The sequence below is a fragment of the Euprymna scolopes genome, chromosome 14 (assembly GCF_053919585.1).
Source record: "Euprymna scolopes isolate OS-2025 chromosome 14, ASM5391958v1, whole genome shotgun sequence".
In the NCBI taxonomy this organism is placed as follows: Eukaryota; Metazoa; Mollusca; class Cephalopoda; order Sepiida; family Sepiolidae; genus Euprymna; species Euprymna scolopes.
The window spans coordinates 93,613,994-93,627,123 of record NC_136495.1 but is presented as its reverse complement, the minus strand read 5'-3'; the positions used below and the strand labels follow the sequence as shown (position 1 = coordinate 93,627,123).

Here is a 13,130-nt window from a genome sequence, read left to right as displayed (position 1 = left end):
ACACTTTGTTTTATTTATATAGAGAGATGTTATGGATATCATTAGTGAAATCTGTAGATGAATGAATAGCTAATCAATCGTATGTGCATGTCTTATTGATATGCTTAAGAAATTGATAAGGGAAAAGCTGCCTAATCTGGTTTCTCTGTATAAGAAAATATTCTCAGATTTCTATGCATTTTGTTTTGAAAAGTTTGTGTTGATTGGTTACGATTGTCGAGATTTCTATTGGAGTCTAGATAATCAAATGTTCAAGAAAACTTTATGTATTAGATTACAAATAAGATTTGACATCTGTGCTGGTTGCTATGATCACAAGAACTAAAGATGAAAACATTCCAACCTGCTGCATTCCTGTATCATTGATATTGATCATAGAAAGTGCTTTTACAATAAACTTAGTTCCTTTCATCTGTTGAGCAGTATTGCTGCAAAATTCATGCAGTTGATCTTACTGAAACATAAAGGAAAAGCATGCTAGCATATGTAACTAGGGAAGCAATGGTGAACTTTGTGTTTTATGTTATAGTTTGGTTAAGCCTGTTCTGTGACTTTCACCATTACCATTGGGAAAGGTATGAACACATCTGTTCTTCTTCCAATTATCAACTAAATAGTAGGGTAGACTTTGATGTGTAGCATGCCACCTTTTGCATCAATTTCATAATGCGTTTGGTTATCCCATGCAAAACGAACATTATAGACTGAGGAAGATCTGGATTAATAAATGATATAACTGCATGTAACTTTACTGATATCATGCTTTTATAGAACAAATGTGTTCTCCATCCTGTTGTTGTCCATCCTGAAATCCCGGTCCCTCGCAGCACTTTAAATACTTAAACTGAATGAAGAAAGTAGAAACTAGTCTAAGAAAATGTCTGAAATAACATCAACGCACCAACTTGTAACAAACCTTTATATGTTGGAAGCAGTAACTGATTTATAAACATCTAAACATAATTTGTAAAAGATGTTAATGTTATTTTAATTTGTCATGAATGTCTTTTTTCAAGCACTTCATTTTATCGACTTTGTTTTTGTTACAGACTTCGAGAAACAAATATGATTCTTGATTTCCACTTAGAAGACAAGCATGGCCATTTTATGGAACTTAAGAAACAATGTGGGGAAGTCGAGAACAAGGTAAGGTTTAAATTTTTGTGCAGAGAAATTTATCATTTATATTATTTTTTTATGACTATTGTTACAATGACCAGTGAAATAAAACAAAAAAGGCACAGAACACATTGAGAGAAAACAGAGGTAAATGCGGTCTTAAATTTTAAGTCAATTTTATTATGGAGAAAATAATAGGGGATATGAAAAAAAACAGAATTTATTCAACAACAAAAGAAAAACAAATCATGAGGAGGGGGGGGGGTCTTATGCTAGTGCCCAAAAATGCTGACTGAAAATACATCAATGAAAAACAATTAAAAAAAAAATAGCAAAATAAACAAGTCACCAATACGTCACATGAAGAGGTATACAGAGAGGGAGGACTTACAGTTCATATTTTTTTCTTATGTGAGGCTTCTTCGCAGTCTGTTTTAGGGTTCCTTTCTTTTTTCTTTTTTATTTTTCTTTTGGGCAGTTGGTTAAAACAGATGTCTTCAACAATCATTTCTTTGTCTGTCCATAACTCGAAAACATATTTGTAAAGTTTGCCATTTCCTCGTCATTTTATGGTCAGCATTATCTCCTTTCATTTGCTGCTGGAGTGGAATTTTTCCCTGGCATTACCTCCTTTGATGGTGTCAAGTCGTTTTTTGTTTTTATTTTTTGTTGTTCTCAGCGGGCGGGGCGGGCGGGCGACTGAGTCTCTTCAACATGTCTTTTTTTCTCTCTCTCTTCCTTTCTCCCTCCTCCATACTTTTCTTATTCTTTTCTTTTTTTCTTGTTCACTTTTTTATGCTAAGAACCCCCCCCCCCCGAAACCAAACCGGGGGGGGGGGGATCATAAAATGTGTAGATGGCCTGCCAAATCGTTGACTCCTACTGAAGGGGATGGGAGGTGTGAATATCTGTTGAATCTTTTATTCAACTGTTTCCTCCTCTCTTTTTCTTACACTCTCTTTTTTTCTCCTTTTGCTTCGGTGACAATTCAACTAGAACAAAAAGAAAAGGCTAGATGCATTCTTTGGCAGCCAAAATAAATTAAAAACTTTCTCTTTAAACCACATAATCTATTCTTAGGATTATGTAACCCTATCTAGATTGATATTGTTTTAACCAATGAGTCATTTGACCTTTTTTCAAATTGATTTATGTTTTTCTTGGATTGAAATATGATGAGTGTTGATTCTTTGTATGCAATTATATTTCTTATATTCTTAACGCATAACTGACATAAATGTCCAATACATCAATTTAGCAGATTTATGTAAATAAGTTCAACACCTGCTGGTGCTAATAGATCAGATTGTCTGAAAAATAGTAATTTCCTGACTAAAATGCACCGCACATAAATGTTATTGTTTTTCCTTCTCTTTTACACAACTCAACCATGTTCTGCAAAGCTCAAAAACAAAAATAGCCCCTCTCCCCTCTTTTCTTCTTCCTCCCCCACTTCCCACTAGCTTCCTGACCCAAAATGTACCAACTTTTGCAATGCTTAATCAATGAATAATTATTTAAAGATATAAACAACTTTAAGCATAGAACTTTTTTTCAGAATTGTTGGATTCAGCATTGGAGCTGGTGAAAAGGGTTGATATACAAAAAAAAAAATAATAAAAAAGATTAGCCTAACAATAGTTATCGCCCTGTCAGTTTGAGGTTGTAGAATTTGCTGATTGCACCTCTGCAAAGGGTAAAATGGCAGCCCATAATGTCTGGAGACAGGATCCTGGTGGCTGAGCAGCTGATAACCATGAAGATAAAAGGTCATTAACTACAACACTCCACTTTGACCCTTATTTGGACTAGACGAGAGATTGGAGAACCCTGATCTGATCAATCAACTGGTCATGCCAACTCTACTATATACAACGTACACTAAAACACAGAACTAACATTCCAATCCCCCAAATCCATCACTAATACATGATTAAACTACTCAACTATATAGTAGAAAGTGGTGGCTGAGGATCAATCAGAACAGAAGACACAAGCTAGACACCTGTCAAACACCTGAAAGTAATTCAGTACTTGGATAGAGGAACAGATGGTCTGCAGGGGCTCAATGCTTCTAACGCTTCTGAGTATGTAGCCCTGACATATTGAGGCAAATGGGTTTCCCTCACAACATGTCCCAATATTAGGACTCTGGGGTTGGTAGGGAACATGAACAATGAATAACAAAAAAAAAAATCCAAGGTAAAGTATGAAGCAATAGACGATGAGATACCCCTCTCAAAATTCTTTGTGCTGGAATCCCTAGAGAAGACTCCACTTACTAAATTATCTCCTTTCAAAATTCAAAAAATAATATCTCAAAAAATTAACTCTAAATCAGTAAAGAAACTACATAATGGCATTTTATTGGTAGAAGTGAATAAAAAAAAAGGACGTTGAATTATTACTCAACATAAAAATCTTTGACAAAATAAAAGCATATCAACATGAAAGACTAAATACAAAGAAAAGAGTGATAAGGAGCCAAGAATTAACCCTATGCTCAATAGAATTGCCAGGACCGCTATGAAGAGGGTGGGTTCTGCATTAAAAAAAACAAGAAGTTATTGAAGCTAAAGGTACGCTAAAACCAGGCCAAAACTCAAACAAAACCAACCTGCCTTCTCCCTTGAGGCTCACATTTATGAAAATCCGTTGGCTTAGAACTAATTTAAATGATGTTGAAGCATTTCTCCTAACAAACACCCCGGATATCTTAGCACTAAGTGAGACTAACTTACACTCTTCCATCCCCTCTAACTACTTTAACATGCCCGGATACCTCCCACTCTGCCGTAAGGACTCTGACAGACATATGCATAGGCTTGGAGTCTACATTCGAAACACCTTCCCCTTGACTAGAGAAACAAAACTAGAATCGAACGATCAAGCCTTTATGTGCTTTAGACTTAACATGCAACACAACATTAGCTACTTTTATTTTCTCTACCGCTCTCCCTCGACCCAGGACTGTACCCTAATAAACAAAGTCTCTGACAGCATAGATACAGCACTTCCCCTCGACACTAGCGCACAAGTGCATGTATTTGGTGACTTCAATGTCCACCATAACAACTGACTTGGATTTTCTACTCACACAGACGCAGCTGATACCACAACATGTAACTTCTCTATATCTCATTCCCTATCACAGATGGTTACATTTCCAACCCGTTTCCCAGACCAGCAAGAACAACATGCATCGCTTCTAGATCTGTTTCTGACCACAATTCCCGATAACTGTAACGAATGCCCACAGCCCTCTTGGGAACGCCGATCATGCAGTGGTAATGGTTGAAATTGCCATAAACTCTAGAGCCAAAACTGAAGAGCCACTGCTCAAAACAACGAGATATAAAAAGGCTGACTGGGAAGCCATCAGGGACCTCATCAGGGACGCTCCATGACAAAATATCTTTTCACTTCCTGCTGAACATTGTGCAAATGAGACTACTGAATGGTTCAAAACTGCAATTGAAGCACATGTTCCCACACGCAAATTCTATAGCAAACCCCACTCTCCCCAATGGTTCACTTCAACTTGTGCAGCTGCCATAGCGCAAAGGCAGCATGCATACCACAAATTTAACCGATATAAGTCCAGTTAAAACAGACAGAAGTACATAGAAGCCAGAAATAACTGTAAGAAAGAAATAGCGACAGCTAAGAGAGAATTTACTGAAACCACCCAAAAACGCATAGAAGCACAGAAATTAGGAACCCGAGACTTCTGGAAAATCTACAACAGTGTAGTAAATAATGGGCAATTAGCTATTCCCCCACTATCCAACAATCATGAGATTGTTTGCTCAGCAACTGAGATGTCTAACATGCTTGCCAGACGGTTTGTCTCAAACTCCACACTGGATTCTGCTAACCACCCCCTCCCTGACTTTCCTTTGCAGACAGACGCCACACTAGACGATCTGAAAATTACCCCTGCTCGGGTGCATGCTATCATAAGAAAGCTTGACACTGCAAAAGCATGTGGACCTGATCTCATCCCGGCTGTGCTATTAAAAAAGTGTGCCGCTGAAGTAGCTCCAGTTCTCTCCAAACTTTACAACAAATGCCTCAATGAATCTTGCTTACCTGCCTGCTGGAAAACTGCTTCTGTAGTGCCAGTTTTCAAGAATTCTGGCAAAAGAACTGACCCAGTAAATTATCGGCCCGTTAGCCTCCTCCCATTTTTTGCCAAAATATTTGAGACAATAATTAACCAAGCTCTAGTCCATCACCTTACAGATGCTAAACGTCTGACTAACCAACAATATTGATTTAGGCAAGCCCGTTCCACAGCAGACATCCTAACTGTAATCAGAATGTATATACACTGGACAAAGCAGGGGAGGGTAGAGCGGTAGCTCTAGATATATCTAAGGCTTTTGACAGGGTATGGCATGAGTTTTCTCAAGAAAATCAGATCAAACGGCATCATTGGAAGAATACATGACATAATTAGATCCTTCTGTGATAAGAGAAAAATCCAGGTTGTCCTTGACAGTCGTACATCTAAACAATATGATATAAATGCGGGAGTGCCTCAAGGGTCTATCCTTGGACCTCTGTTATTCCTAATCATAAATGACCTCCCTGACAAAATTGTCTGTGAGATGAGTATGTATGCTGATGACACCACGCTCTATAACAGACACAACAGGAAAACAAATGAACACATATCTAAAGAAATGGCAGAAACACTAGAGGAAGACCTCCGATCCGTAGTGGAATTGGGACAAAAATGGATGATCACCTTCAATGCTGCCAAGACTAAACATGTTTCCTTCAATAATTACAAAAAACCTTCCCTACCGCCAATAGCAATGGCCAAAGACTCTTTATCTGAAAGTACATCTTTTAAACTCCTCAGCCTAACGGTTATAGTAAACATGAGTTGGAACAATTGCATTGAGAACATTGCCAGGACCGCTATGAAGAAGGTGGGTTCTCTCTACCGTGCTAGAAGAACGCCTGAAAGTATCCTATACCTCTATAAGGCCACCATTCGCCCATGTATGGAGTATTGTTGTCATATTTGGGCTGGTGCATCTGCTACTAGTCTCTCGCTCTTAGACAAGGTTCAAAAGAGAGTGGCCAATTTGATAAGTCCTGAACTGTCATCTAAGCTTCAGCCTCTGTCACATCGACGAAATGTAGCATCCCTCTGCCTGTTCTACAAGTACTTTAACGGCGAATGCTCTGACGAACTGCAAGCACTTGTGCCCCCTCGACATAAATACCCCCGACAAACCCAACAAGCAGCTAAATCCCACTGCTTCACAGTAGAGATCCCTAGATACAAGATAGTCTTCTACTCCAGTAGTTTCTTTCCCAGAACATCTATACTGTGGAATTCCTTTCCGGGTCCCTGCTTCCCCGACTGTACTGACATGCAGAAGTTTTAAGTGCAACGTGAACCGACATCTTGCTGCCCAACTTCCTATACAGTACCCTTGATGCTCATGTCCCTGATAGTAGCCCCCTACAACAAAGTGGCAATGTGCCTTATTTGGGGTGAAAATGTAATAAAAAAAAATAAAAATAAAAAAAATTAAAAAAAAGCAAAAATGTCACAATCAAAAAAGAAGACAAAACAGATGAAAACAAGAACATATACACTCACTTTCAAAAGCTCAGTAATACCCCAAAAATTAAAGATTGTATATACAGTGGAGAGAATGGAATAATATACCCCCCTTCCACTAAGATGCTTGAAATTTGGACACAGTCAAGATGCATGTAGAGGAAACCTAATATGTGGAAGATTTTGGGAGAAAAAATAACCTTACTATGAGACAAAAGATTGTACTAAACAATTCACTTGTGCGAATTGCCAAGGTAATCACCCAGCATACTCTAGAGAGTGTAATATATAGAAAAAAAGAAAGATTATGGAAGTGAAATACCTCATTTCCAGAAGCCCCCAAAAATTGTAGATTGGTATATGAGAAGACAAACCCCGGAAATTCCAAATGACTAGGAAACAAAATACGTTAATAAAATAATAAACCTTGAACCCGGAGATTGACCAAAATTTAATCCAGAAATTAAAATCAGACATACCAAAAACATTGGAACAACCAGAACAAGCAAGAAAAATATTACTAATTTCACACCCACTATTCATTAACCCAAAACACAGAAAGGTCTCTGAAACAAAGTGAGCAAACCCTATCACAAGACTCATCAAAACCCAAGGACAGTCCAGGTGAACTAAACATGACCAACCAGCACTTACACTGCTGATCAAAAATTTAAGACCACTTAAAAATCTTTAAAAAGAAACCTTTTTTTTTTTGTCTTAAAGATAGATTTTAAACTCTTCTGATTTCAGGTTACTAATACTACAATCTAAAAGGTTATGGAAACAAAAAGGTACATTCCAAAAATTTTATTTAAAAATTTGCATTTTTATTAAATTAGGCTTTTTACACATGATCAAAATTATAAGACCAAGGGTATAAATTGTTAGAGTTATGGTAATTCTAATGTTTTTAGTTCAGTTAGAGATCAGCAATCACTGTGTAAAGCTGGTACCATGCCTAAAGCAAAAAAAATAACCGAAGTTGGGCGCTCTCGAATTCTAGGATTCCATAAGCAAGGTTTGTCACAGCAAGTGATAGCAGTTAAGGTAAATCACACTAAAACTGTTATTTGCAACTTTCTAAAGAACATTGAGACTTATGGAAAAGCAAAATCCTTTGGTAACCCCCCCCCCTCAATTTCTCCTGTATTGAGTAGGAGAATGAGACGGGTTGTTATAAATGACAGAGGACTTTCTTTTAGTCAAATTAAGGCGGTTACAGATGCTGATTGCATTCCAATAACCATCAGACGACACTTACAACAAAAAGGCATGGTAAATAAAAAGCGTAAACAAATTCCTCGATTGCTTCCACGTCACAAAGTGGACTGCTTAACATTTGGTTGTGAATACCAAACCTGGGATACTGAGAAGTGGAAGAAAGTCCTGTTTTCTGATGAGAAAAAAATTCAATTTAGATGGTCCTGATGGCTTCCAGCGATATTTGCATGACAAAAACATGCCCCTTGAAATTTTTTCCACACATAATAGTGGTGGAGGGTCCGTAATGGTATGGGGTGCCTTTTCTTACAGAGGGACGATGGAGCTCCAGGTGGTGCAGGGTCATCAGACAACAGTTGGTTATATTAGCATGCTACAAAAAGCATCTTTGATGATGGAGGGTCATCGTATTTGTGGGGATGTATGGTTATTCCAACAGGATAATGCTGTAATCTACACTACAAGGCGAACCTTGAGCTTTCTACAAGAAAATGGAGTCCATCTGTATGCTCACCGGACTTGAACTCAATTGAAAATATTTGGGGATGAATGACAAGAGAGGTTTATCAAAATGGCAAACAATATTCAACAAAAAATGAACTTCGTGAAGCTATCTTCAGAAACTGGAGCAGGATCCCCCGCACCTTAATAAGCATGCCCCAAAGAATTTTTGAAGTCATCAAAAGCAGTGGAGGTAGAAGTTATTAAGTTTTATTATTGAATGTTTTCATACACTTTTCATACAATTTAATAGAATTTTTGTCTCTGGTCTTATAATTTTGATCATGTGTAAAAAGCCTAATTTAATAAAAATGTAAATTTAAAAGATAAATGTTTGGAATGTAGCTTTTTTATTTCCATAACCTTTTAGATTGTAGTATTGGTAACCTTAAGTTGGAAGAGTTTAAAATCTATCCTTAAAAAAAAGTTTTTTTAAAAGATCTTTAAGTGGTCTTAAATTTTTGATAAGCAGTGTATAAACTAATGATGAAAAAGACTTGCTCACAGAATGGGAACATTCTGAGCAACACAAAACTGAAAACAAAAGAAATAAATAAGAAACCTTTCCTCACACTAAATAAGTTTGAAGGATTAGAAAATATGGACTGGGATGATCAAACTGAAGAACAAACATACCACTAAGATAAAGAATACCAAAAAAGAAAAGAAAGCAGAAGAGATGGAATATAATAAAAAGCACAAAACAAAAAAGAAAAAGCAACCACCATCGACATCAATCAGTAAAACAAGCAGCATTGAAAACATGATTTTAAATGACCAAATCTCCTAAACTAGTCCATATAAAACAAAAGAAAAACACAAATAAGGGAAAATTAAAAGTTCATGAACAGAATCCCCAAATATCCAGAATAATTGAAAAAAAAAAAAAAAAAATATATATATATATATATATATATATATATATATATATATATAATCCAGTGGAATTGTCATGGGTTGAAGGCAAACCTAAATGAATTCACCATTCTACTCAATAAGTAGTAGTCTGTTTCCAGAAGAAACCTTTATGAAATCAGATGATAGCATAAAAATAAAAAGCTACAATCAATATTACCAAATACACGATAGTGGACTCTGAGCCTCTGTAGGTACATCAATTCTTATTAAAAATGACATACCCCAAATTTTCAAAAGAAAAAACAAAAGCCATCCATTTCTGCAAAATAACAAATACACCATGACCCAATATTGAAACTGGACAATGAAATTATATCTGTAGTGGATCAATATAACTACTTCAGTATCATCTTTGATAAAAAGCTAACATTCCTTCCTCATGTCAAATACCTCAAACAAAAATGCAATAAAGCCATCCAACTCTTAAAAATAGTAGCAAACACAGACTTGGGTTCAGACAAAGGCACAATAATTATACAGATCCCTTGTTAGATCCAAGCTGGATTATGGATGCTATTATTTATGGATCTGCAAGAAAGTCTTATATAAAGGAATTAAGCTAAGATTGGCTCTAGGAGTCTTCTCCCCCTCCCCAGTGGGAAGCTTATATGTAGTGACAGATGAACCCCCATTATCACTTAGAAGAGAAAAACTAAGACTGCAGCATTATACAAAATTGGCATCATGTCCAATTAATCCTGCTTATGTGTCTTCCACCTCCAGTACAAAAACCTTTTAGTCTATGTATGGAAGAATCCATAAGTAAAGCCCAGATAGACATTGCAACAATACACGAATCTGTAAAACTTGAATATCCCCCCTGGCTGACAAAACAACCAAAAATAATATCAGACCTGATTAAGTATCTGAAAACAAAAACCAATCCAATCATATACCAATAAAAATTCCAAATAATTAAAGATAAGTATCCCAAACACTCAACAATTTATACAGATGGTTCAAAAGATGGAGACAACATTGGATGTGCAGCTATACACAATAAAACAATCCTAATCAAAAGATTACCAGACAAAACATCCATTTACAGTGACAAAGTATCGGCCATTAGTATGGCACTTGACCTGATAGAATCTTCTAAAGTAAAGAATTCATTATTTGTTGTTCAGATGCCAGTTCAGTACTTGTAACACTAGAAAACAGGAAACCAACAAACGCAATAATCACCAAAATCCTAAATAGAATTGATGATATTTCCAAATATAAAAACGTCTTTTTTAATTGGATACTCAATCATATCAGCATAAAGGATAACGATAAGGCTGACAAAGCAACAAAAGCAGCATTAAGATTGACCCCCAACCAAAGAGAAGATCTCTCATACCGATTTAAAACAAACCATTAATAAATATATTAGAAATACATGGCAACAGATGTTGAGCTCCTGTACTAAAAACAAACTGTGCCAAATCAAGGAAAACATACGAAAACAGAAATCAAACCAAAGAATAAACAGAAAGGAAGAAGTTATAATAACAAAACTCAGAATAGGTCATACCTCTATCACACACTCCTACTTATTCAAAAAAGAGGAAGCCCCACTTTGCATACCCTGCCAGGAGCCATACAGTCAATCATATACTGACAAGATGTGAAGACCTGAAAATAAGCTGCCTAAATCTATATAATGAAAAAACTTTAAAGGACATGTTCACCGTCCTCAAATATCTGAAGATAACAGGGAATTTCTGCAATCAAAATATTATATATGGAGATAAAGTACTTTTTTTTTTAATTTGAGAAGCAGTAAAAAAAGGTGTGGCAAGATCCCGATAAGGCAGTAGGGTCCTTGATGAAAGAGAATGCCGTCGGAGTGTCAACTATGAAATTCCTGAACAAAGTTAAGCCAGGGATCCTTTGGTTGTTCTAAGACCATTTGCATAATATGTAAAACAAAAATAGCTTACAACCGGCACAATGTCCTATGCATCATGAAGACCATATTCCTTCAAATCATGATGGTTTTTTAGGCATGCTTCCAGCAAAGACCATGTCATACCGTACTATATTTTTGAAAAGAAATTCAATTTAGATGGATAATGACTACATTGAGTTGTTGTCAAATGTTGTCAAGCACTGGCTGCAGGAAGACCATACGTGTAACTGTAGAAGTCATTTCTAAAAAACAAAAAGTGTTTGTCTGAGAACTTCTCCTACTTCATCAGTCCCAACAACTGGCTACCAACTTTCCTGATTGTAACTCTATGGACTGTGAGATGCAAGTGAGAAGGACACTAACCATACCATCGGCAATACAAAAGACAAGCTGATTACAAGAATCAAACTGCTGTTCAGGTATTGCTTGAAAGATACTGCTATGGTTACATGATCCAGGTTCAGGTTCGTCTGGTGATCATAGTTCAGACAGCTTTTTCCAGTGATAGGATTTTTACGAAATAGAACCAAGAGATTTGTGTTGATAAAATTATTTTTAACAAAACGGAGACAATTCACTTTTCAATGCATTTCTTTTTATTGATTTTAATCATCATCATAGCGTTCTCTCAAGATCCATCATCAAGCAGTGTCTGAGGCATTCTTCAACATCAGGTCACACCTCGCTTAGGGGACAGTCTGTGCGGATATGCCACAGGAACACCAAACATCCTGTACATAGCCCCACTTGTGCAGGTTGTTCCGTGTTTTGGCAACCTTCACTTGTGCCCAGTTGAGTGTTACCCACTCTTTCGGGGGAGTGAAGAGACTGTTGGGAGTTTTTCTTTCGGTGCTGGATTTTGCTAAAAATTGATTATTAGTTAAAGATAAATCATTGAGAAAGATTTTTGTGATTTTAAGTGTACATAACAAAAGACATTGGTCGTTTATTTATAAAATATGTCTTTTATTTTCAAGTTGGAGATGTACAAGCCTATTGAAAATCTTGTGGACAACATGGTGACTATGGGCAGTTTATATGGTGGAAACAACTATATGTTGGCTACTCAGTATCGCAAGGTAAGAACTTTTTTTTTTCTTTTTAAACATCTGAAAATGTTTGCCTTATGAAATGAAGTGATATTTTCCTCTCTTTCATCGACCAGAAAAGCTTTAGGTTTTGTTGATAAAAAGTAGTTAAAACCATTTGTTTCATAAGACTTATATGGCATTGGTGCATGTACGTAATAAGAAACATGTTATTTTCAATCAATTTCATCATTTCTGATCTATTTTTTTTTCATTAGACATCAATTCCTGGAGGTGGGGAACTTACTCTTACGTTCATGTTTACTATGCCTACCCCTCCTCCGTTACACCAGAGAGAGATTTTATAATTATTTAATAAAATGCTTTTTATTTAATTTATCAGCCTGGTCTGTTGTATAATTTTTTAATATTGAATTTTAATGACTTGACTGTCACAATTTTTGATTTTATTTAAATCAAAGATTGTGACAGTCAAGTCATTAAAATTCAATATTAAAAAATTATACAACAATTATACAAGTGCGTTTAGTTTGAAGCTTCCAAAATTCTGCTAAGTTCTGATGGATGCTTGAAGAATTCTTGATAATATAACAGTTAAAACATTATAGAAATGGAAACCAAAATAAGGAGGAAAAAGCAATTAAAATCAAGGATAATTATTTTGTTTTTAATAAAAAGCACTCCTCTTTCTACCACTATTGCAAAGAACTTTCCTTCTTTTATGTGCCACAAGATTAATTCCCTCAGCTACAACATGATCCTCTTCATTTGTCATAAACTCATGTCATTACCCTTTGTCCACAAGTGACTCTTAGCCTTCATAAGTGGTGATTAATTAGTAAAA

General features: G+C 36.1%; 1 protein-coding gene across 6 annotated transcripts in view; it reads left to right on the top strand.

Annotated features, from left to right (window-relative positions):
* LOC145293166 (uncharacterized) overlaps positions 1 to 13,130 on the top strand; it is a 333,600-nt gene that overhangs the window by 245,190 nt on the left and 75,280 nt on the right. For all 6 annotated transcript variants that reach the window (XM_080139627.1, XM_080139628.1, XM_080139626.1 and 3 more), the window contains 2 exons: positions 1,050 to 1,146; positions 12,215 to 12,316. In XM_080139627.1, the coding sequence (XP_079995753.1) occupies positions 1,050 to 1,146; positions 12,215 to 12,316 (199 nt within the window). The remainder of the gene's footprint in view (positions 1 to 1,049; positions 1,147 to 12,214; positions 12,317 to 13,130) is intronic.